At 39.4% G+C, this 24879-nt stretch overlaps 2 protein-coding genes across 3 annotated transcripts; both read left to right on the top strand.

Moving 5' to 3' along the window:
* The first annotated feature begins 728 nt into the window (after positions 1-728).
* LOC140538361 (NAD(P)H dehydrogenase [quinone] 1-like) lies at positions 729-9721 on the top strand. Of its 2 annotated transcripts, none has more exons than XM_072660854.1 (6): positions 729-887; positions 4126-4293; positions 6526-6656; positions 7791-7904; positions 8841-8942; positions 9037-9721. In XM_072660854.1, the coding sequence occupies exons 1-6, from the start codon at positions 884-886 to the stop codon at positions 9334-9336; spliced, it is 819 nt and encodes a 272-aa protein (XP_072516955.1). In that variant the 5' UTR covers positions 729-883; the 3' UTR covers positions 9337-9721. The 2 variants fall into 2 exon arrangements, with proteins under 2 accessions (XP_072516955.1, XP_072516954.1); XM_072660853.1 differs by lacking the exon at positions 729-887 and adding an exon at positions 3891-4021.
* Positions 9722-13260: 3539 nt separating this feature from the next.
* LOC140537853 (NAD(P)H dehydrogenase [quinone] 1-like) lies at positions 13261-21637 on the top strand. The gene is made up of 6 exons (XM_072660128.1): positions 13261-13595; positions 16038-16205; positions 18000-18130; positions 19969-20082; positions 20762-20863; positions 20949-21637. Exons 1-6 carry the CDS (start codon positions 13592-13594, stop codon positions 21252-21254), a joined length of 825 nt encoding a protein of 274 aa, XP_072516229.1. The 5' UTR covers positions 13261-13591; the 3' UTR covers positions 21255-21637.
* Positions 21638-24879: the final 3242 nt, after the last annotated feature.

The raw sequence follows: 24879 nt of genomic DNA, 5'->3' as shown, positions 1-24879 counted from the left end.
AGCCAGTGTCTGTTATCCTGAAGAATAACATAAATAAATGTGATCAAATATTACATAAAAAATAAAAAATAAATAAAAAATAAAAATAAATATATAAGAATGTATTTGCAAAATCTACAAATAAAAAAGAAGAAAAAAATATTTTTTTTCAAGATTTTAACTATATTGCAGTACAGAGGCTTTATTACTACCAAGCAAACAGAAAAAAAATCTTCCTCAGCAACCTTTATTAATTAATTTTAGCTATTCCATGTCATTTGTATGACATATCTCATAATAATGAGATACATATCTCGAGATCAGTCATAATTACAACGCAATACGTTCTAAAAACTTTTTTCTCCACATTATGAGATGTTCTATGTCATAATTACGACATATTATGTTGTTTTTATGACATATCGCATAATAACAAGATGCTTTGTGCCATAATTGCAACAAACAGTATTATGTCATAATGTTATAATAATAAAAATATATTTTCTCATATTAGATATTTGAGATTTAAAGATATTTATTTTACAATGACAACATAACATCTCCTAACTAAAGATGTTTTTATGTTATTATTATTATGCTTGGCAGCAATACGCCTCCATACTACAGAACCATGCATCCAGAACATGCTTTGATTTTTTATGAATAGTAACATTTATCTTTACAAACCAGAAAAGCTCGTTCTCGTCCTGAGTTTCGCTGCAGCCGTGCAGCGTTCACTGGCCTCAGATTCCTTAGGTGCAAGGCTGGATTGTGCGCCATTACGCAAGAGGTTTTTTACCCAGGTCACGTCAGGAATCTGATATAAAGGCATTTCACTGCAGTTCTCCACTCTGGAAATCCTGCTCGAGGAGTACAGACACCTCTTGGACTTGCACTCTAGGAAATGGGTGAGGTTCTCTTTAGGAACATTCGCTTGTCATAAATATAATAGCGTTTCTATGAGTTGTGCAGCACAATTCGTTTATTATTAGTGTATTCTAGCTACATTTAACTAGATAACCTGTGTTCTTGCACTTCGGGGGACTGTTGGTTAATTTAACTGCACTTGTTTTATGGCTCTCTGTCTTCTTGTTACTTTTCCTCCACCCCACCAATACTGTACTTCACTATGTGCTGTGAAACTTTTTCACATAATCAGACAGTTGTTGTTAATTACATCATCTGCAAATTGCATGATGTATGGACCAATAGAAATGCTCCAAAATGACTTAATAAGAAATAAGAAGATTTAACATGAACTTCCATTCAAAGTTAAAGTTTGTTTTTCTCCTGTAAAGCTGATATTTTTGAGAAAATGATTTTGTATGACAGAGACAATATGCAATGTTTATAGTATATTATTGTTATTATTTATTAGATTCCCCCCTTATCATTTAAATAGTGTCATGTTTTAAATAAGATAATAAGACAACAACAAAAAAGAAAAATCGCTGTACACTGTAACAAATGGCTCGGGTTCACATATAAAGAATGTGGTACTGCAGTACGATGCACTGGCTAATGATTCAGGGTGCAGGTTGCCACATGAAGTCATTTTAGGTTACCAGGTTTACAGTGTATTTGATGAAGTCACTTACTAATGAACTAATTACGCAACCAGCATGCAAATGAAATCACACAGTGCGCAAAATATAAAAATCCAAGGTTTACACTCTAATTATTTGCCCGTAATTCACATTAGGCTACACTGTAAAATAAGGGTTCATTAGTTTGACTTCAATGCAAAATGACTTCATATGGTAACAAGCAGCTGAACTGTTTTTACTAAATTAAAAAATAAGATATTTATATTGGATGAAACAATGCAAAGCACTTTATCAACACATCAACGTCTGCCCTTTTCAGCTTTTTACAGTGTGCATTCATTATAAATGACGAGTAAATAATATATGAGTTTTGTATGAGAAGTATGAGAGTTGTAGATGTTTTGGATATGGTGAATATGTAAATGGACTATATTTCCCATTTACAAATTTACAAAACTGTCCCACTTTAGAATTATTCACCCCATACATGAGCCCAGAGGGAATCTGATATCTACAGATTCCACTCATAAAAACAGGGTATCAAATGTTTTGGCTTCCCACGACTTACTTTCTGTGGACACCCTTACTCAGGGCACTGCATTGCAGATCCATCTTTCTGTGTTTCTTTACAGTATCTAGTTTGTGCTACTGTACACATACATTAACTCACTCATTAGCTCCTGCTTCTGACACGAAAGACATCCAGTCTTTTACTCCCTGTACTCTTAGTCAGTGGATTTCTCTCTATTCGTGCTTCTCTCCACATAGATGGTAGACGTTCCCCATAAACAGCTCACCGTAGTCTTCGTAGACTCTTCTGCCCCCTTCTGGTAAAAGCGTACCACTGCAGCTGGAGCCTTTGCGTAGTAGCCAGTGTCTGTTATCCTGAAGAATAACATAAATAAGTGATATAAAAATTACATTAAAATATATATGTATATATTTATATTTATCCAGTTTTGTCCAGTTTTTCCTGTTTTGAGGTATGAGAGTTGTAGATGTTTTGGATATGGTAAATATGTAAATGGGCTACAATTGGGCAGTTCTCCAACGCTTGTTCATGCTTGTTCATGCAAAAGTTTGGGTTTGTCTTCTTTGTAACTTGGTAAGCTTTAAGTGGTTATTATATATATATATATATTTTTTTTTTTTTTTTTTTTTTTTTTTTTTTTTGCTTGAAGAAACAGCATGCTTAGTTACTGGTTGAGTAATTGCACATGCTATTGTAGTATATTCATTGGCTTTGCAGATGTTCAGATGCTGTTTAGATTTGGACATCCCTTTGGGCAGACGTGTCAGTGATTTAAATGCTGTCCGGGTGTGGCCATGGACCACGTATATAATGGTGGAGCTAATGGCTGTTCCCTATGGATGAAATGCAAACATTCCATATATGGCAACATTCCAACAGAATTTGACGTGAAATAGGGTATAAAAACTCAAGGTATTCCTAAGTTGGGGAGAGAGAGACCGAGGGGCACCCAGAATTGGCAGACTCTCTCCACACTGTTCTTTCGATTGAAATAAAATATATTATTGTTACAACTAAAGACGGTGGTTACAGACTCTCCTTTTTGAATAACAAGTCCATCTCCAGAGGAAGACGAACCGAGACGACACTATGAAAAAGAATTGCCACAATGCAGACACATGAGCAGGTAAGAAGGCATAATCTTGCTAAGCTTCACCAAACAGCTTATAGTTTGGCTTATAGCTTTAATTAGTGCTTAAAATGCACATTTCAGGGCAAAAAAATGCAGTGAGTGTGGCAACTTCACATTTAACAACGTATCTCTATGTAAGAAGCTACTAAACTTCAGTGTTTGGTTTCAGAACCCCCCCCCCAAAAAAAAAAAAAAAAAAACACCACATGAAAACAAAAAGGGCTGTAAAAGTTCTGTTAAATGTATTTTTAAGTTAATAACTGTTGATGACTGGCTTTTACTGGTTGTTTTACATGTTTGGTTTTATAACAAAGTATGTACAAAAGTAGGACGTCAGTAAACTGCATGGTATCGGGTCTCTCTATTGCCGATACCGTGTGTACGATATCTGTATCAGTGCAACACTATTATTTGGTCCTGAAGTGATGCTAGAAACATCAATAATGTAAAACTCAATGGTCTTCTAGGTATTACAGTAATTGCAGTGGCTACAAATGGTGAGAACTACCAGCACAAACCTTTAGGCCCTAATCCTTGTTAAGGGTTCAGATGTCAGTGAGGGTAAAAAAGAAATTCTGATTTATCTGATGCTGTAATTATCAGACAAATCAGATAATCCAACAATCTTCGCTTGAAGAAATCTTCAGTTTCATTTCAGGTTGTTGCTTGCCATTGTTTTGCAGTTTTGTTTTGACAGGGTGTAACCTCCCTACAGTAGAAACAGTATGGGTTTCACCTCTCCTGGGAGCTTGGCAACGGAAAAGAAAGCAAGTGGGGGGAGCATGGGACTCCTCATGCAGCTCTTTCATTTGAGGAGAATTATGAAGTCATGTAAAGATTTGAAACCATCTCTGAAGCTCTTTTCATTCAAGAGGCAAAAACAAATGAGCAGATTTTTAAATCTCTGAATTCTGTTTGTTTTTTATACGTTTCAGCGCAAAAGACTGTGTTGATCGTCTACGCCCATCAGAGTCCAACCTCGTTTAATGCAGCTGCAAAGGATGCTGCTGTGCAGACGTTCACCGCACAAGGCTATAAAGTCATTGTGTCTGACCTCTACGCCATGAACTTTCTTCCCTCTGCAACAGCAGCAGATATTAAGGGTCTGTATGGTGGTTCTGTCCTGTGCTTCGAGCTTCGTTTATACCATAAGCAGCTTGCCACAGGGAAATCACCGATTACAGGTCCAAACATCCCAACAGCTTGAGATCTTACAATACACAGTCCAAGTACAGGTCACTGTCTGATATAGTTCTTTCCTCTCCTTGGACTTGCCTGAATCTTTAACCCACAGCCTCACTAAATAGAGTGTCAGAGCGAACTAACAAGTGAATCCACACATGGTTGCCTTAAGCTTTCTGGGGCCCAAGGAAAGGCTCAAGAGACCAAGTGTTATAAAGCAATACAGTGGTAAATAGTATTTATAGTTTTCTTTCAAATTCAACATTCTTTAAAAAGATTATTTAGGCATGTTTGGATGATTATCAGCTATTTTATACATACAGGCCTTTATTTCTTTGTGCAAAATACAGTATCACAACTTTTACTGCCACGCTGCACTACTCCTGGTATAAGATCAGCATTAACTAGGTTTATACTTGACATGTCAATGCAGAAATCATAAAGCAGCATTCAGCAATATCAGAATGTTCAAAAGTGAAAAAGGCAGGCTACACCATCATGAGTCAATGTTACCTTAAAATACCTTCAAAATCATGTTGAGGCTCCACTAACGGCACTAGTCCGCTTACCACTTCACCTCACCACATTCTGTTTATTTCATTGGAGAGAGCTGCGGCATGCATGCAGCCATAAAGTTCAGCAGAGTACAGCCGGCATATGGCTGAGTGCGTCAAATGAGCATCACACACCAAACAAACACTTTTAAAACCTGAAGGAAAAACTGATAACGGCAACTCCAGGATTTCCAGAATAAGATATAAAAGAATTAAAAATCCTAAAAATAAGATCGCCTACTCCCAGATTGTTAATTTGCATACAGACGCGTCACAGACACGCCCACACACGGTGAGGCTAGAGATCGGGCATGGCCAAATGCGTCGAAAACAAGTACAAGTGGACAGGTACTGTAATAAAGAGACTGGCATCTCGGTCATTGCCACTCTATTCCAGAACACCACTTCTGCCCTATGGAACTGCACTGTGGTGAAGCTGCATAACTCTTGCTGATATTATTTTGCCGTCTGAGTCCACATACTTTCTTGTCAACAAATGCATGTGTACAGCTGTCCATGAAGGGGTGCTCATACCCTGGCCCAGGCACAACAAATACCAATTCTTGCACAATGCTGCTTTAAGGTAGTAACCTATTCGGCATCAGGTCAGACAGTGTGTTTAAAATAAAGACATGAAAATGTGGCTCCTAAAAATAAATACATTGTACCATAGTATTTTAGAGTACTTTACCTAAATTGGGCACTGTGATAGAATTTTTCAGGAGGCAGACATGCCTTGTACAGGCCTGGATCCACCAAATTAAAGGAACCGGTTAAAGCGGCTGCCCACCGCTGTGAGTGTGTGTTCACTACCAGATGGGTTAAATGCGGAGGACACATTTTGCTGTACAGTGACAAATACGTGCACCTTTACCTTTTTTTTTTTACCTTTAAACCTTGCACCACCAAACACCACACCTCCTGTAGGAGTTAGTGTCCTGTTTTCAGTGATGTTTTGAAAGCCATAAAATAAAATTACATGCTTTTAGGACTGGGACAGAATTTTTTGGTACTGTCAATTGCATGCCCGCCAACATATAAAGCAAAAAGTACAATTTCACCTAGCGTGCCAAATATACCAGGGCCTCCACTGTTAAATGCCAAAGTCTGACTGCAAGTAAACATCTTTTTAAATAGTATCTTTTTTAATAATTGCAGGAAATTTAGTAATAATAAATATAATGATATTTTTGTGAACAAATCGCATAGCAGGTCATATTCTAGATTATCCTGACAAATGTGTAAGATGTTTAAAAATGTCAAAGAATAAGATGTAAAAAAAGAATACATGAAATAGGGATAACTGATGTGGTAAAAATATTATATCACAATATTTGAAGACAGAAGATAAAATGCACTAGAACTGCAGCAGAATCGCTGCCCAAATACTGTCCTATACTTAATACAGTGATTTCTATTCAAAATGTTCTACTATATCCAATTAAACAGGACTAATTACACTCTATGTATGGAAACATCAGTGTTTTTTAAGCACCAGTGATATCCACAATATGCTCATTGTATGTCACAATAAAATAATGTGTTATTACCTACCCCTAATATGAAAAAAAAACAGTGCTTTATGTCCTGCCTGCCCAGGTGAGCTGAAGGATCCTGAGCACTTTGTCTATAGTGACGAGGCCTGTATTGCCTGGAAGGAGGAAAGACTGAGTGATGACATCAAGGCAGAACATGACAAGGTGTCGCAGGCTGATCTCATCATCTTTCAGGTCAGGTATTTTAATAGTTCCCTCCATGTTCCTCATGTGTTCTCATTGCCTTTTTTTTTTTTCAACCTATCTAATGCACTCAGATGGTCACTTTCGAAAGAAATTGTGTAATGTGGCGCTCACCTACAGCGGGGTTTGAACCCAGGCTGCCGTGTTGGCGGGTCAGCGCGCTACTGAGTGAGCTACCACGATCATGTGACCAATGGCCCCAAGTGCAGAGTCCTTAATCTTAGAGCTGGCAAAACGGAAATGAGAAATAAATCCACCCGGGACTCGAAACCCAGGCCACCGCGTCACTTTACCAAAGCGGCAGTTATGAAAGTGGCCAACAAATGAAACTTAAAAGGGGTGGTTTTAGTAAACAAAGAGGACGTCTAACCCGAAAAAAGGCGGAAACAAACAAAGGACGCCAGGGGAGAACGCTGGCTGTCTGTTTAAACTCAAGAAAAGATGAAACTAAGTGCAAAAGGATCTCCCAAAAGAAACAAGAGAACTGGGGAGTTACAGGGAAGGCAGACACCACTGCCTTCCTCTGCTAAACAAGAATATCTGTGCAAACACGCACACACACACAGACACACAGACTGCACAGACACAGGGAACTCAAGGGGAGAACACAGAGGGAAACAAACTAGGGAGAAACACATGAAGGAGAGTGACACCCATTCAGCCTTCGGCTCGAGAGTATGGCTGACACACGCACTGAACCAGAGGGAAAAGATCCAGCAGGGGGGCAACTGGATCTGTGTGCCTATATAGCCTACTGCCCAGGTGTAGTGAATTGGGCTCAATTACTGGCTGGGGTGACTCGGGGCCTCCCCCTGGTGGCAGGAGGAGGCCTTGTCCTAGAGCTACACCTTACAAATTGTATCTCTAAAATGGCCTTTTTTTTACGAATTAAAAGTAACGTAGCATCCATGCTATTGGCCTACTGATCATAAGATGTTCACACAATGTAAGCTCTAACTCAAAAATGTAGTTACAATGGTTGTTTATAACTGTGATAATATACAAGTACACTTAATTTTTTTGTCTTTTATGATGTAAAATAAAGTATATATTTCTGCCATGAGAATAAAGACTGTATTTTAGCATCACAAAATTACTAATGATTGTTTTTCTTATTTCCTGCAGTTCCCGGTGTACTGGTTCAATGTCCCAGGTATAATGAAAGGCTGGTTTGACCGAGTGCTAACTCAAGGATTTGCCTTCACTCTGCAGAACATGTATGACAATGGCATCTTTAAGGTCAGAAACGCGCATCAGCAAACTTAAATAACTAAAGAGATACCAAGGTTCTTTGAATGTGTGCTTACCAGTTCTATTGATCAGTGTTTCTCAGCCCTGTTTCTGTGGATCCACTACCCTGAAAATCTGCAGTCTGCCCTAGCACACCTGGTTCAGATTATAAAGGCCTTAACCCTTGAATGACTCTGGTTCGGTTTCCTTGAACAGATCCAGTCTCAGTAACCACCTTCCTGTCCTGGTCTTTGTCCTTGTTCCTGTTTATCAGTGTCTTCGCCAGTGTCTCATTCGTGTTCAGTGCAGTTGTTGTCTCTATTTGGCCCTTAGTCCTTGAGTGTACTGTCAGTTGCAAGCTCTGAACCCACCTTCATGAGCTGTCGTTTAATTTGGCCCATCTTTGAATCAACCAACCAAGTCACGCCACGTAGCGTGTTTGGAAGCATCCATTATTTGCTTAGGCCAGGCAAATGTTGTCTATGCAAGATCTGATCTCAGTCATGGACTTCCACCTATTACCTGTAACTAATACACAAACTATGTCCTTGTATCCCACCTTCGTTGGACTCAGCATTGTCTTTGGCTTTTCTAGTTTATTTGAGGCAAAGTCTATGATCACAAGCTGCTGCTGGTCACGAAGAGCACATGCTTTGCTCATTCCACCACTTTAGTGAACCCTAATGGATGCTAGAAATGCTGTTATGCTTGATTAGTGCGATACTACTGTCATGTGGTGTATGGCTTGCTGTTGGAATATGTAATTCATGCGAAAGCAGGAGGGGGGGGTGCACCTAACAAACTGGAAGGTCTGTGTTCCTTAAAGACAGAAGAGTCAAATAGATAAATCAATATCATGGTTCCCACTAGTGTGTTCATCTGATGGAACCTTTAAATGGTAAATTTGCAGTAGTCTAATAAACATATGCACAATTCACCCCACAGGATAAAAAGGCTATGCTGTCATTCACTACTGGAGGCACAGAGTCTATGTACCTCCCTGATGGCATCTGTGGAGACATCAATGTTATGCTGTTTCCCTTACAGGTGAAATTACTGGAAGTTTGTGAAATTCCCAATATAATAACTGCCAAAACTGAATCACCTCAAACTAAAACTGATCAACTGTGTCCTGATGCAGAACGGAGTTCTGCGCTTCTGTGGCTTTCAGGTTCTGGCTCCCCAGATCTTCTGGAGTATAGCACACACCCCTCCAGCTGCGAGAAAAGCCTTATTAGAGGCCTGGCAGACCAGGCTGAAAGGCCTGATGAACGAGAAACCTCTGACCTTTGCTCCCACTGGGCTCTTCGACCTCAGCTTCCAGGCAGGGTTCCGACTGCGGCCTGAGGTGAAAGAGGCTCGTGCCTCTGAACCCTATGGCCTCACCACAGGGCAGCATCTTGGTAAACCGCTCCCTCCAAACAACCAGACCAAGGCTTAACTGTTGATTCAACCTGAAGATGAAGAGCATTATAGCTGATGTTTGATGAACATCTGATGAACAGATGTTTGCACACTTTCTTAAATGTGAAATCTTGTTTCATAGAACAATAATCATTTACAAATCTTTACAAATTTTGGAAGATCTGTCTCCATAACATAACATTCATACATTCAAACGTAAATCTACAGTCTAGATTTTTTTTTTATTTTTTGTGGATGCACTGTGCATTTTCCAGATTTTTCTCTCATTCATTCATTCTGCCATTGTTGAAGATTTTATTTCTATTCAGAGTAATGAAATAATGCCTATCATACTCCAAGCTGGTATGGTTTTGCTCTAATGCGCTGTCTTCCTAAAGCAAACAATAAAATTCTAACGTGTGTGTATTGTTTTCCTTGTATTTTTACAGTGCCTTCAAAATAGTTTGCACCCATGTCTGAATTTCTGACTCAGAGAGCAAGGTGATGTTGTGAAAAATTGTTTTTTGATCGGAATCATCATTTTGTTTGAGGTAGAAATGTTATCACAGTTGGATCAACAGTAAAGTATCAGTGAAAGTTGCTATTTTCTAACATTGGCAGCACCCTGTAAAAACTTAAGGCAACTTACTGCACTAGGTTTTTGAGTTTTAAGGCCAACTCAAACTCAAAAAACAACTTTCTCCTATAGCCTACGACACTTAGGCCAAGCAGTCAACCATTGTAAGTAAGATTTACATGTTTACCTAAGAGAATTTAGCCTGCAGGGAATGACTACACACCGACGGTGAGTACGAGGTGGGGTGACGCCCAATATGCAAATAGCTGGTGTCATAGGAGCCAATGGGATGGGTGTGAGTTTTACTCTAACAGACTGCACTGCACACCAAAACCTGCTGTATATTACTGACTAACTAAAGCACAGCTGACTCAGTTCCAGGTATCTGTTGGGAAAAATCAATCTAAGAGATATTATTATATCCAACAGCAGAATTGCTCCGTAGACCCTGTTCAACTAAGGAGTCAAAATGAGCATGTGCAAAGTAGTTGGCCTGGTCTCAGCTAGGGTTCAACCAAAATTTGTATATTTTGCCAACACAGGTTATATAGTGAGGTCAGCTTTTTCTAAGACACCTAACTAATGTTAGTTTAGGCAAATCATTTGATACACTTTATGGTGCAGTTATTACTGACTTAAAAATCCTATTAAGCAAGCAAATTTAAGTTCTGTTTTTTACAGTGCAATGACACTGAATATACATTGAGTAACTGGAATATCATCATCAGTTTTAACATCATCAGAATCAACATCAGATTGGAGTGTCAATCAGTAACAATCAGTCATTGAATAGATATTAAATTAACATTAAACAGTCAACATTAATTACATTAAACCAACTCTGCAATCTGATGTTGATTCATTTACATTTACGGCATTTAGCAGATGCTCTTATCCAGAGCGACTTACAAAGTGCTTTGCTATTTACCCAAGAAAAGCCCTAGCTAGTTAGAATAGACCAATAATTCAAAGGATACCTCTAAGCTTAGACATTACTAAACACAAGACAATAAGGTGACCATAGTACTCTAATTATCCAAGTACTCTCGGAAGAGGTGGTTCTTCAGTCTGCGTTTGAAGACAGCGAGCGACTCGGCCGTTAGGACACCCAGGGGAAGCTCGTTCCACCACTTTGGTGCAGGACAGAAAAGAGCCTGGACGCTTGTCTTCCGCGGACTTTGAGGGATGGCGGGTCGAGCCGAGCCGTACTTGAAGCTTGAAGGGCTCTAAGTGCAGATGGGCTTTTGACCATTGCCATCAAGTATGGAGGGGCTGGTCCGTTCTTGGCTTTGTAGGCCAGCATCAGGGTTTTGAATCTGATGCGGGCAGCAGCTACAGGAAGCCAGTGAAGAGAATGCAGCAGTGGAGTGACATGGCTGAATTTAGGGACATTGAAGACGACCCGTGCTGCTGCATTCTGGATGAGTTGCAGGGGCCTAATGGTGCGCAGAGGAAGACCAGCCAGAAGAGAGTTGCAGTAGTCAAGTCTGGAAGTGACAAGAGACTGAACAAGCACCTGGGTGGCCTCTCCAGAGAGGAAGGGTCGAATTCTCCGGATGTTGTACAAGAGAAATCTGCAGGACCGAGTTCCATTTGCAACATGACTTGAGAACGATAACTGATCATCCATGACTACACCAAGGCTTCGAGCTTCTGTAGAAGGAGTGACCAGCGAGTTCTCAAAGGTGATGGCAAGATCGTTTTTTGGTCCAGCAGTTCCCGGAATGTACAGCAGCTCCGTCTTGCTGGGGTTGAGTTTGAGGTGGTGAGCCGCCATCCAAGAAGAGACGTCGGCGAGGCATGCTGAGATACGGGCAGAAACCTGTGTGTCAGACGGTGGGAAAGAGAGCATGAGTTGAGTGTCATCGGCGTAACAGTGGTAAGAGAGCAAGTGTAGAGTGAGAAAAGAAGAGGACCAAGAACCGAGCCTTGTGGAACGCCAGTGGAGAGACTACAAGGAGCAGACGTGTCCCCCTGCCATGTTACCTGGTATGAGCGTCCCTGCAGGTACGATGCAAACCATCGCCATGCAGAGCCGGTAATTCCAAGGCCGGCAAGGATAGACAGGAGGATCTTGTGGTCCACTGTGTCAAAGGCTGCGGAGAGGTCAAGAAGGATCAGAACTGAGGACAGTCTGGCAGTTTTAGCTGCATGGAGCTTCTCTGTAACTGCAATGAGAGCAGTTTCAGTAGAGTGTGCAGCTTTGAAGCCAGACTGGTTAGAGTCCTGTAGATTGTTCTGAGTGAGAAAGAGAGACAGTTGGTTGTAGACAGAACGTTCGAGAATCTTTGGGAGGAAAGAGAGATAGGTCTGTAGTTGCCTATGTCCAAGCTGTCCAGAGTTGGTTTCTTTAGGATAGGCACAACTCTGGCAGACTTGAAGGCAGATGGTACATGACCTGACAACAAAGAGCTGTTTATGACAAAGGAGATGAAAGGAAGGAGGTTTGGAGCGATTGTTTGGAACAGAGGGGATGGAACAGGGTCTAGTGGACAGGTGGTAGGATTATTGGAGGTGAGAAGATGTAGGAGGTCATCTGTGGAAAGAGGAGAGAAGCAGGTCAGAGAAGAGGGAGGAGGAGGGCAGGGCCTAGAGAGGGGGGTAGAGGTAGGGAGGAAAGATCGGCGGATCTTGTCAACCTTTTCTTCTGCAGACAGGGTAGTGGGAGGTGGGGGAGTAGGAGGGTTGAGGAGAGAGGAGAAGATGGTGAAGACGTTGCGTGGGTCAGATGCAGATGATTCCAATTTCCCCCTGTAGTAAGATGCTTTAGCGGCAGCAACTTCCGTTCTAAACCTGGAGAGAAGAGACTGATAGGAGTGGAGGTCATAATTACAACGCAATACGTTCTAAAAACTTTTTTCTCCACATTATGAGATGTTTTGTGTCATAATTACAACATATTATGTTGTTTTTATGACATATCGCATAATAACAAGATGCTTTGTCATAATTACAAGATGTTTTATGCCATAATTGCAACACACAGTATTATGTCATAATATGTTATAATAATAAAAAGATATTTTCTCATATTAGATATTTGAGATTTAAAGATATTTATTTTAAAATTACAACATAACATCTCCTAACTAAAGATGTTTTTATGTTATTATTATTATTATTATTATTATTAACCATGTGTCCAGAACATGCTTTGATTTTTTATGAATAGTAACATTTATCTTTACATACCAGAAAAGCTCGTTCTCATATTGCAGCTTTTTAAATACATATAAATACATTAGAGATATTATAGAGATATTATCATCGTGTGTCTCTTCTAAACATCAACATAAAAAGTGGCTATTTAAAGGGTCTGGCTCCGCCCTCTGAAGTCTCGACCAATGAAAAGACGGTACGGGAACAGGTTGGATCAGAGCCAGCTCTTCGCTTGGACCACCATGGCTGCTGCGTGTATTTACAGTTACTGTAATTACAGCTGCTGTGTGTATCTCGACTATTCCCGTGCATTAATCAGAGACGCGTACATTCAGCTGAAGTCCAGTTACTGTAAATGAAGGAGTCTCGTTGCAGCCGTGCAGCGTTCACTGGCCTCAGATTCCTTAGGTGCAAGGCTGGATTGTGCGCCATTACGCAAGAGGTTTTTTACCCAGGTCACGTCAGGAATCTGATATAAAGGCATTTCACTGCAGTTCTCCACTCTGGAAATCCTGCTTGAGGAGTACAGACACCTCTCTGACTTGCACTCTAGGAAATGGGTGAGGTTCTCTTTAGGAACATTCGCTTGTCATAAATATAATAGCGTTTCTATGAGTTGTGCAGCACAATTCGTTTATTATTAGTGTATTCTAGCTACATTTAACTAGATAACCTGTGTTCTTGCACTTCGGGGGACTGTTGGTTAATTTAACTGCACTTGTTTTATGGCTCTCTGTCTTCTTGTTACTTTTCCTCCACCCCACCAATACTGTACTTCACTATGTGCTGTGAAACTTTTTCACATAATCAGACAGTTGTTGTTAATTACATCATCTGCAAATTGCATGATGTATGGACCAATAGAAATGCTCCAAAATGACTTAATAAGAAATAAGAAGATTTAACATGAACTTCCATTCAAAGTTAAAGTTTTATTTTCTCCTGTAAAGCTGATATTTTTGAGAAAATGATTTTGTATGACAGAGACAATATGCAATGTTTTTAGTATATTATTGTTATTATTTATTAGATTCCCCTTATTATTTAATTAATGTCATGTTTTAAATAAGATAGGTGGCATCACTGACAACAACAAAAAAGAAAAAGCTCTGTACACTGTAAAAAATGGCTGAGGTTCGATACACAGTACGATGCACTGGCTGATGATTCAGGGTGCAGGTTGCCACATGAAGTCATTTTAGGTTACCAGGTTTACAGTGTATTTGATGAAGTCACAAACTAATGAACTAATTATGCAACCAGCATGCAAATGAAATCACACAGTGCGCAAAATATAAAAATCCAAGGTTTACACTCTAATTATTCGCCCGTAATTCACATTAGGCTACAGTGTAAAATAAGGGTTCATTAGTTTGACTTCAATGCAAAATGACTTCATATGGTAACAAGCAGCTGAACTGTTTTTACTAAATTAAAAAATAAGATATTTATATTGGATGAAACAATGCAAAGCACTTTATCAACACATCAACGTCTGCCCTTTTCAGCTTTTTACAGTGTGCATTCATTATAAATGACGAGTAAATAATATATGAGTTTTCTCCGAACTTACTGTCTCAGATAAGGTGAGAAAAGGTGGCCAGGTTTCGAAAGGTCAGACTGAGTTGTCCAATTTTTCCTGTTTGGAGGAATAAGAGTTGTAGATGTTGTGGAGAGACAATATGTGAATGGGCTAAATAAAAACAGGGCTTGGCCAACTGGGCAGTTCTCAAAAGATGATTAAATGCTTGTTCATGCTTAGCAGTTTATCACCTTTGTAGCTTGGTAAGTTTTATGTGGTTATTTTATGGATTTTTATTCTATTGTTATTATTCTTTTTTTAATATTTGCTTGAAGAAAGAGCAAGCTTAGTTACTGGTTGAGTAATTGCACATGCTATGAAAAAAAATTGCCACAATGAAGATACATGAGCAGGTAAGAAGGCATAATCTTGCTAAGTTTCACTGAACAGCTTTTTAATTAGTGTTTAAAATTCACATTTCAGGGCAAAAAAATGCAAAAAGTGCAGCAACTTCACATTTAAGAACGTGTCTCTATGTAAGAAGCTACTAAACGTCAGTGTGTGGTCTTTAAATAAGCTGCTGGCTTTTACTGGTTGTTTTACACATTTGGTTTTATAACAAAGTATGTACAAAAGTAGGGCGTCAGTGAGCTTCGTGGTATCTAAGATAAGATAATCCTTTATTAGTCCCACAGTGGGGAAATTCTCACAGCAGAAAAGGGAAAGCAAGACACTCAGATGCAAAAACATAGATAAATTACTACTATATACACAATATAAATAATAGTAAAGTAATTATTTACAGATTATTTAGAGATAATTGCAAATGACTCTGTGTTCTCTATTGCCAATACCGATACTGTGTGTATGGTATCGGTATCAGTGCAACACTATTATTTGGTCCTGAAGTGATGCTAGAAACATCAATAATGTAAAAGTCAATGGTCTTCTAGGCATTGCAGTAATTGCAGTGGCTACAAATGGTGAGAACTACTAGCACAAACCTTTAGGCCTTAAGCATTTTTAAAGGTTCAGATTCTGATTTATCTGTTGTGATTATCAGACAGTCTTCCCGTGCCACATATTTTACACTTGTAAAGATATAATCTTCAGTTCTGTTTCAGGTTGTTGCTTGCTTTTGTTTTGCAGTAGAAAGCTTATGGCCAAGTGCGACGCATAGTTACTGTAGACCATTTTTTGCATGACTAAATTGCTGAGGCATGGCTTGTTGGTTGTTGACAGGGTGTAACCTCCCTACAGTAGAAACAGTATGGGTTTCACCTCTCCTGGGAGCTGGGGAACGGAAAAGAAAACAAGTGGGGGGAGCATGGGACTCCTCGTGCAGCTCTTTCATTTGAGGAGAATTATGAAGTCATGTAAAGATTTGAAACCATCTCTGAAGCTCTTTTCATTCAAGGGGCAAAAACAAATGAGCAGATTTTTTAATCTCTGAATTCTGTTTGTTTCTTATACATTTCAGCGCAAAAGACTGTGTTGATCGTCTACGCCCATCAGAGTCCAACCTCGTTTAATGCAGCTGCAAAGGATGCTGCTGTGCAGACGTTCACCGCACAAGGCTATAAAGTCATTGTGTCTGACCTCTACGCCATGAACTTTCTTCCCTCAGCAACAGCAGCAGATATTAAGGGTCTGTATGGTGGTTCTGTCCTGTGCTTGCAAAATCGAGCGCCAGTAGTTTCACTCCATTGTCATGACCAGGAATGGTTTATACCATAGACAGCTTTCTATAGAGAAATGTTACCTTAAAATACCTTCAAAATCATGTTGAGGCTCCACTGACTGTAACGGCACTGGTCCGCTTACCACTTCACCTCACCACATTCTGTTTATTTCAATGGAAAGAGCTGCAGCATGCATGACGGGTTGCATTGCGCCAAGAGCAGCCTTAAAGTTCAGCAGAACACAGGCGACGTATGGCTGAGTACGTCAAACGAGCATCACACACCGAACAAACACTTTTAAAACCTGAAGGAAAACTGATAACGGCAGCTCCAGGATTTCCAGAATAAAATATATAAGAATTGAAAATCCTAAAAATAAGATCGCCTACTCCCAGATTGTTAATTCTATTCATTTGCATACAGACGCGTCACAGACACGCCCACACACGGTGAGGCTAGAGATCGGGCATGGCCAAATGCGTCGAAAACAAGTACAAGTGGACAGGTACTGTAATAAAGAGACTGGCATCTCGGTCATTGCCACTCTATTCCAGAACACCACTTCTGCCCTATGGAACTGCACTGTGGTGAAGCTGTATATGTGTGAACTCTTGCTGATATTATTTTGCCGTCTGAGTCCACATACTTTCTTGTCAACAAATGCATGTGTACAGCTGTCCATGAAGGGGTGCTCATACCCTGGCCCAGGTGCAACAAATACCAATTCTTGCACAATGCTGCTTTAAGGTAGTAACCTATTCTGCATCAGGTCAGACAGTGTGTTTAAAAAAATAAAAGACAAGAAAATATGGCTCCTAAAAATAAATACATTGTACCATAGTATTTTAGAGTACTTTACCTAAATTGGGCACTGTGATAGAATTTTTCAGAGGCCAGACATGCCTTGTACAGGCCTGGATCCACCAAATTGAAGGAACCGGTTGAGAAAAAAAAAAGTTTTATTCAGTTACTAAGAAAAAGCTATCATAAAACCAACCCTGACACTGAACCTTGCACCACCAAACACCACACCTCCTGTAGGAGTTAGTGTCCTGTTTTCAGTGATGTTATGAAAGCCATAAAATAAAATTACATGCTTTTAGGACTGGGACAGAATTTTTTGGGACTGTCAATTGCATGCCCGCCAACATATAAAGCAATTACTGTGGGGGAGTGCAAAGTACAATTTCCAAATATACCAGGGCCATCACTGTTAAATGCCAAAGTCTGACTGCAAGTAAACATCTTTTTAAATAGTATCTTTTTTAATAATTGCAGGAAATGTAGTAATAATAAATATAATTATATGATATTTTTGTGAATAAATCGCATAGCAGGTCATATTCTAGATTATCCTGACAAATGTGTAAGATGTTTAAAAATGTCAAAGAATAAGATGTAAAAAAAAGAATACATGAAATAGAGATAACTGATATGGTAAAAATATTATATCACAATATTTGAAGACAGAAGATAAAATGCACTAGAACTGCAGCAGAATCGCTGCCCAAATACTGTCCTATACTTAATACAGTGATTTCTATTCAAAATGTTCTACTTTATCCAGTTAAACAGGACTAATTACACTCTTTGTATGGAAACATGCAATTGATCAGTGTTTTTTAAGCACCAGTGATATTCACAATATGCTCATTGTATGTCACAATAAAATAATGTGTTATTACCTACCCCTAATATGAAAAAAAAAATGTCCTTGTGCTTTATGTCCTTGTCCTTATGTGCTTGTTATGCCTGCCCAGGTGAGCTGAAGGATCCTGAGCACTTTGTCTATAATGATGAGGCCTGTATTGCCTGGAAGGAGGACAGACTGAGTGATGACATCAAGGCAGAACACAACAAGGTGTCGCAGGCTGATCTCATTATCTTTCAGGTGAGGTAGTTTAATAGTTCCCTCCATGTTCCTCATGTTTTCATTGCCTTTTTTTCCCCAACATATCTCATGCACTTCACTCAGATTGTTGCTTATGAAATAAATTGTATGTCTACAATGGCCTTTTTTTTATTAATTAAAAGTAACGTAGCATCCATGCTATTGGTCTATTCATCATAAGATGTTCACACAATGTAAACCCTACAATGTAGTTACAATGGTTGTTTATACAGTGTGTGCAGAATTATTAGTCAAGTTGTATTTGAGAGGATTATTTTTATTATTGAACAACTATGTTCTCAATCAACCCAAATGGCTCAAATATCAAAGCTTAATATTTTTGGAAGTTGGAGTGTTTTTTCTTTTTTTTTTTTTTTTTAGATTTAGATCTTAGGAGGATATCCGTTTGTGCAGGTAACTATTACTGTGCAGAATTATTAGGCAACTTAATGAAAAACAAATATATACCCATCTCACTTGTTTATTTTCACCAGGTAAACCAATATAACAACACACAATTTAGGAATAAACATTTCTGACATTCAAAAACAAAACCAAAAACAAATCAGTGACCAATATAGCCATCTTTCTTTACCATGACACTCAAAAGCCTTCCATCCATAGATTCTGTCAGTTGCTTGATCTGTTTACGATAAACATTGCGTGCAACAGACACCACAGCCTCCCAGACACTGTTCAGACAGGTGTACTGTTTTCCCTCCCTGTAGATCTCACAGGGACCACAGGTTCTCTATGGGGTTCAGATCCGGTGAACAAGGGGGCCATGTCATCATTTTTTCTTCTTTTAGACCCTTACTGGCCAGCCATGCTGTGGAGTATTTGGATGCATGTGATGGAGCATTGTCCTGCATGAAAATCATGGTTTTCTTGAACGATACCGACTTCTTTCTGTACCACTGCTTGAAGAAGGTGTCTTCCAGAAACTGGCAGTAGGTCTGAGAGTTGAGCTTCACTCCATCCTCAACCCGAAAAGGTCCCACGAGTTCATCTTTGATGATACCAGCCCATACCAGTACCCCACCTCCACCTTGCTGGCGTCTGAGTCGGAGTGGAGCTCTCTGCCATTCACTGATCCAGCCTCGGGCCCATCCATCTGGCCCAACAAGAGTCACTCGCATTTCATCAGTCCATAAAACCTTAGAAAAATCAGTCTTGAGATATTTCTTGGCCCAGTCTTGACGTTTTCTCTTATGTTTCTTGTTCAAAGGTGGTCGTTTTTCAGCCTTCCTTATCTTGGCCATGTCCCCGAGTATCGCACACCTTGTGCTTTTTGATACTCCAGTAACATTGCAGCTCTGAAAAATGGCAAAACTGGTGGCAAATGGCATCTTGGCAGCTTCACGCTTGATTTTCCTCAATTCATGGGCAGTTATTTTGCGCTTTTTTTTCCCAACACATTTCTTGCCACCCTGTTGACTATCTGCCATGAACCGCTTGATTGTTCGGTGATCACGCTTCAAAAGTTTGGCAATTTCAAAACTGCTGCATCCCTCTGCAAGACATCTCACACTCCGTTAAATCTCTCTTCTGACCCATTTTGCCAAAGGAAAGGAAGTTGCCTAATAATTAAGCACACCTTATATAGGGTGTTGATGTCATTAGACCACACCCCTTCTCATTACTGAGATGCACATCACCTGAATTACCTGATTGGTAGTTGGCTTTCAAGCCTATAGAGCTTGGAGTAGGACAACATGTAAAAGTACACTTAATGTTTTTTTAAGATGTAAAATAAAGTATATATTTCTGCCATGAGAATAAAGACTGTATTTTAGCATCACAAAATTACTAATGATTGTTTTTCTTATTTCCTGCAGTTCCCGATGTACTGGTTCAATGTCCCAGGTATAATGAAAGGCTGGTTTGATCGAGTACTAACTCAAGGATTTGCCTTTACTCTGCAGAACATGTATGACAATGGCATCTTTAAGGTCAGAAACACACATCAGCAAACTTACATAACTAAAGAGATACCAAGGTTCTTTGAATGTGTGCTTACCAGTTCTATTGATCAGTGTTTCTCAGCCCTGTTTCTGTGGATCCACTACCCTGAAAATCTGCAGTCTGCCCTAGCACACCTGGTTCAGATTATAAAGGCCTTAACCCTTGAATGACTCTGGTTCGTTTTCCTTGAACAGATCCAGTCTCAGTCACCACCTTCCTGTCCTGTCAGTTCCTTTGTCTTTGTTCCTGTTCATCAGTGTCTTCGCCAGTGTCTTATTCGTGTTTAGTGCAGTTGTTGTCTCTATTTGGTCCTTAGTCCTTGAGTGTACTGTCAGTTGCAAGCTTTGTGCAATGCTGAATCCACCTTCATGAGCTGTCGTTTAATTTGGCCCCCATCTTTGAATCAACCAACCACAAGCCACGTAGCATGTTTGGAAGCATCCATTATTTCCTTATGTTGTCTATGCAATATCTGATCCCAGTCATGGACTTCCACCTATTACCTGTTAGGTCAGTCTATTAACTGGAAGGTCTGTGTACCTTAAAGACAGAAAAGTCAAATAGATAAATCAATATCATGTTTCCCACTAGTGTGTTCATCTGATGGAACCTTTAAATGGTAAATTTGCAGTAGTCTAATAAACATATGCACAATTCACCCCACAGGATAAAAAGGCTATGCTGTCATTCACTACTGGAGGCACAGAGTCTATGTACCTCCCTGATGGCGTCAATGGAGACATCAATGTTATGCTGTTTCCCTTACAGGTGAAATTACTGGATTTTTTTAGCTGAATCTGAATCTGAAACTGAATCACCACAAATTAAAATAATCAACTGTGTCCTGATGCAGAACGGAGTTCTGCGCTTCTGTGGCTTTCAGGTTCTGGCTCCCCAGATCTTCTGGAGTATAGCACACACCCCTCCAGCTGCGAGAAAAGCCTTATTAGAGGCCTGGCAGACCAGGCTAAAAGGCCTGATGAACGAGAAACCTCTGACCTTTGCTCCCACTGGGCTCTTCGACCTCAGTTTCCAGGCAGGGTTCCGACTGCGGCCTGAGGCGAAAGAGGCTCGTGCCTCTGAACCCTATGGCCTCACCACAGGGCAGCATCTCGGTAAACCGCTCCCTCCAAACAACCAGACCAAGGCTGTTCCCTAGGACCGACCGTCAGCTCTGATCCACCAGCGCGAAAAACAAGGCCTAGCTGTTGACTCAACCTGAAGATGAAGAGCATTATAGCTGTGTTGTAGTGGTACAGATGTTTGCACACTTTCTCAAATGTGAAATCTCATTTCATAGAACAATAATTATTTACAAATCTGTACCCAGTGCCAATCAACGTTTGGTAGATCTGTCTCCATAACATACCATTCATACATTCAAACGTAAATCTAGTCTAGATTTTTTTATTTTTTGTGGCTGCACTGTGTATTTTCCAGATTTTTCTCTCATTCATTTATTCTGCCATTGTTGAAGATTTTATTTCTATTCAGAGTAATGAAATAACTACTATCATACGGTTTTGCTCTGCTGTGCTTCCTAAAGCAAACAATAAAATTCTAATATAAGTGTATTGTTTTTGTTGTATTTTTACAGTGCCTTGAAAATATTTTGCACCCATGTCTGAATTCTTGACTCAGACAGCAAGGTGATGTTGATAAATCATTGTTTTTTAATAAGAATCATAATTTTGTTTGAGGTAGAATTTTTTATCACTCTTGGATCAACAGTAAAGTAATACGTATTTCCTAACGTTGGCAGCACCTTGTAAAAACTTAAGGCAACTTACTGCACTAGATTTTTGAGTTTTGAGGCCATCTCAAACTTCTATGTTTTATAGGAAATCACAGACAGTTGTGCCAACTAATAGTCTTTAGTTCAGATCAATTATCTTTCACATATATAAAAATGTTCTATGAAATGTGTGAATCAAATACATCTAGTTAGTCCAAAAAGACTAGTGTTACATTAAGTTAATGACATTTTAAGGCATGTCTTATTCTTGCATAACGTAACTGACTAAAATGAACTAATATCTGCCAAAAACTGACAGCATAATCTTGTGGTAATGCAAGAGCGACTAGCTTAAAAGCAAGCATTAGCAGCACAGAAAAAACAACACCCCTTCAATCATCTTCAACCCTGCTTCATGTTCGGCAAGGATACTTTTGTGAAAAACAGAATATGGAAAAGAATATTAAAATATATTCTAATGTAGAAATGTTACTTTTTAGAAGTTTCAGATATATCAGTATACAGTGGGGGACAAAAGTATTTAGTCAGTCACCAATTGTGCAAGTTCTCCCACTTAAAAATCATACGTAGAAAAAAAATAAGAAAATCACATTGTCTGATTTTTAAAGAATTTATTTGCAAATAATGGTGGAAAATAAGTATTTGGTCAATAACAAAAGTTCATCTCAATACTTCACAAGGTTGGCACACACCGTTGCTGGTAGGTTGGCCCATTCCTCCATGCAGATCTCTTCTAGAGCAGTAATGTTTTGGGGCTGTCAGCGGGCAACACAGACTTTCAACTCCCTCCAAAGGTTTTCTATGGGGTTGAGATCTGGAGACTGGCTAGGCCACTCCAGGACCTTGAAATGCTTCTTACGAAGCCACTCCTTTGTTGCCCTGGCAGTGTGCTTGGGATCATTGTCATGCTGAAAGACCCAGCCACGTTTCATCTTCAGTGCCACTATTAAAAACTTCTCTCGCTACTTTTGTACTACTAACTAAAGGTTTCATACACTTTTATGGTGCAAAATATGAATTTTGAAAATTTAAGCTACAGTGCTAAATGCTACATGCTACATGCTAAACTACATAAAATAAAAGTATGGAACTTCCAATAACAGCTGAAGACTATTTAGCCTTATCTAGCTAGCTAGCTAAAGTCTTCAGTCACAACCAGTCATTTGGTGCCACAGTAAAGTATAAAGGTAAAGGTAAAATAAAGGTGTTTTCTCCTTATCTGAGAGGCAAGCATTAGCTGTAAATGGGTCTGTTGGAATTGCGTCCTCATTACATGATCTCCCATAACTCTACTGTACATAACTATAACTCTATATTCAGTGTCATTGCTGCCAGTTTCTTACTGTTAATCCAACATAGTACTGATGCCAAACTTTCCACTTCAACCAAAATTAGTATTCTGATAAAAAATCAATGATGTATCAAATGCTTTTCAACTGTGTGACTGACGGTCTACTTCTTTTCAGTAGCTGGTTCTACCCCTATCAGCAACAATAACTGCAATCAAATCCTTTCTCTTTGCAGAACCTTTTCAGCTCAGTGATTTTATAGTTAATGACAGCAAGGCTTCCCAAACCATTACACTACCCCCACCATGCTTCACAGTTGGTAGGAGACTCCTAGTTTAAAAAAAAAAAGGGTTTGGATTTAGCCAGCTCCACTTTAGATTCATCTGTCCTTTACACATTGTTCAACTCTTGGCAAACCCGAGACAAGCATTTATATTCTTTTTGGTTTTGGGAGGGCGCCCACTCCTGGGAAGCTCACCATTTTTTAGTATTCAGCAAAGGAGGTCTGGCCTTCTACACTCTTAAAAAACATATGTACAAAACTGTCAGTGGGGTGATACTCTATAATACACCTTTAGTACATCTAGTTAGTGAAACACAACTGTACAATTTTTACAGTATGTTAGACTGCTTCAACTGCTTAAAGGAAATGCATGGTCTCCCTTCAGGACAAAGACTTGTTTAGTTAGAATATAGGAAAGTGTTGCCTAAGCCATCCTGTTATTCCTGTTATTATTTTTTTTACAGATTGTTTGTTTTTCCCAGGTCCAAGGAGATGTGGAAGAGGTGTGTGCTTCTCAACCCCATGGTCCCACCACAGTACAGCACCTCTTTAAACCAATGAGCAGAACAATGCAGCTCCATGTGACCAGTCAACATCAGAGCCACCCTCACAAAAGAAAACCTAGCAACCGAATCAGTCCAGGAGATATGAAAACTTATAGCTGATAACCCACCTTTGCACACGTGTTCCAAAATGCGAAGATAAACTTCTAAAAAAATGCTAATATAAACGAAATAAATGTAATAGGTCTAGCCTTTCTCTGCACCCTAACACCTATTTCCTCTATTAAGGTTTGGTAGACCAATCTTCTCAGAGCTTGGCCCTTTCTAGGACATGTTTTCTTAAGCAGCAGCACAGAGACACAATAAAATCAGCATGAATCCAGTTGGATCATCAGAACCATAATATAATATTATACCAGCACAGCAAACTAAAATAAGTCCTGAGGATGTCTGTTATTTGCTCTGAGATTTGCACTGTTAGCGATTCATAACTAGGGTGACCAGACATGATTTTTGTTTTGTCTATGCCATAAAATGTGTCTGGCTGTGATTTCTAATTAATTAATTAAAAAAATGTCTCCTGAGTCCAGATCCTCCACTATTGGTGTGCATGTACCTGCAGCTGCATCAACCATGGGTTGCAAACTGCTTCCCACCACAGCCAATTGACCACAGCCTAAACAAAAATGTACATAAACACACATTTTTTTTATGATATCATATTTTTTATTTTTTATAAACACACAAAGTTTTTATGTTTATGATTTAGAATCATTTCTGTAATGTTTCTTTCACATGCAAAAATTGCAAAAACAAGAAGCTTTTAGCTGATCACTCCAAGGCTTATCACACACTAGGGTGTATTACTCAGTAACTACAGGAACTTCTGTACAAACTGGTGGGGCTATACTCTGGTAATAGAATAGAAAAAGACAGGTCAAAGGCTGTTTAAG

Source organism: Salminus brasiliensis, chromosome 17 (genome assembly GCF_030463535.1).
Source record: "Salminus brasiliensis chromosome 17, fSalBra1.hap2, whole genome shotgun sequence".
NCBI classification, from domain to species: domain Eukaryota; kingdom Metazoa; phylum Chordata; class Actinopteri; order Characiformes; family Bryconidae; genus Salminus; species Salminus brasiliensis.
This window is presented reverse-complemented; position numbering and strand designations above follow the sequence as displayed.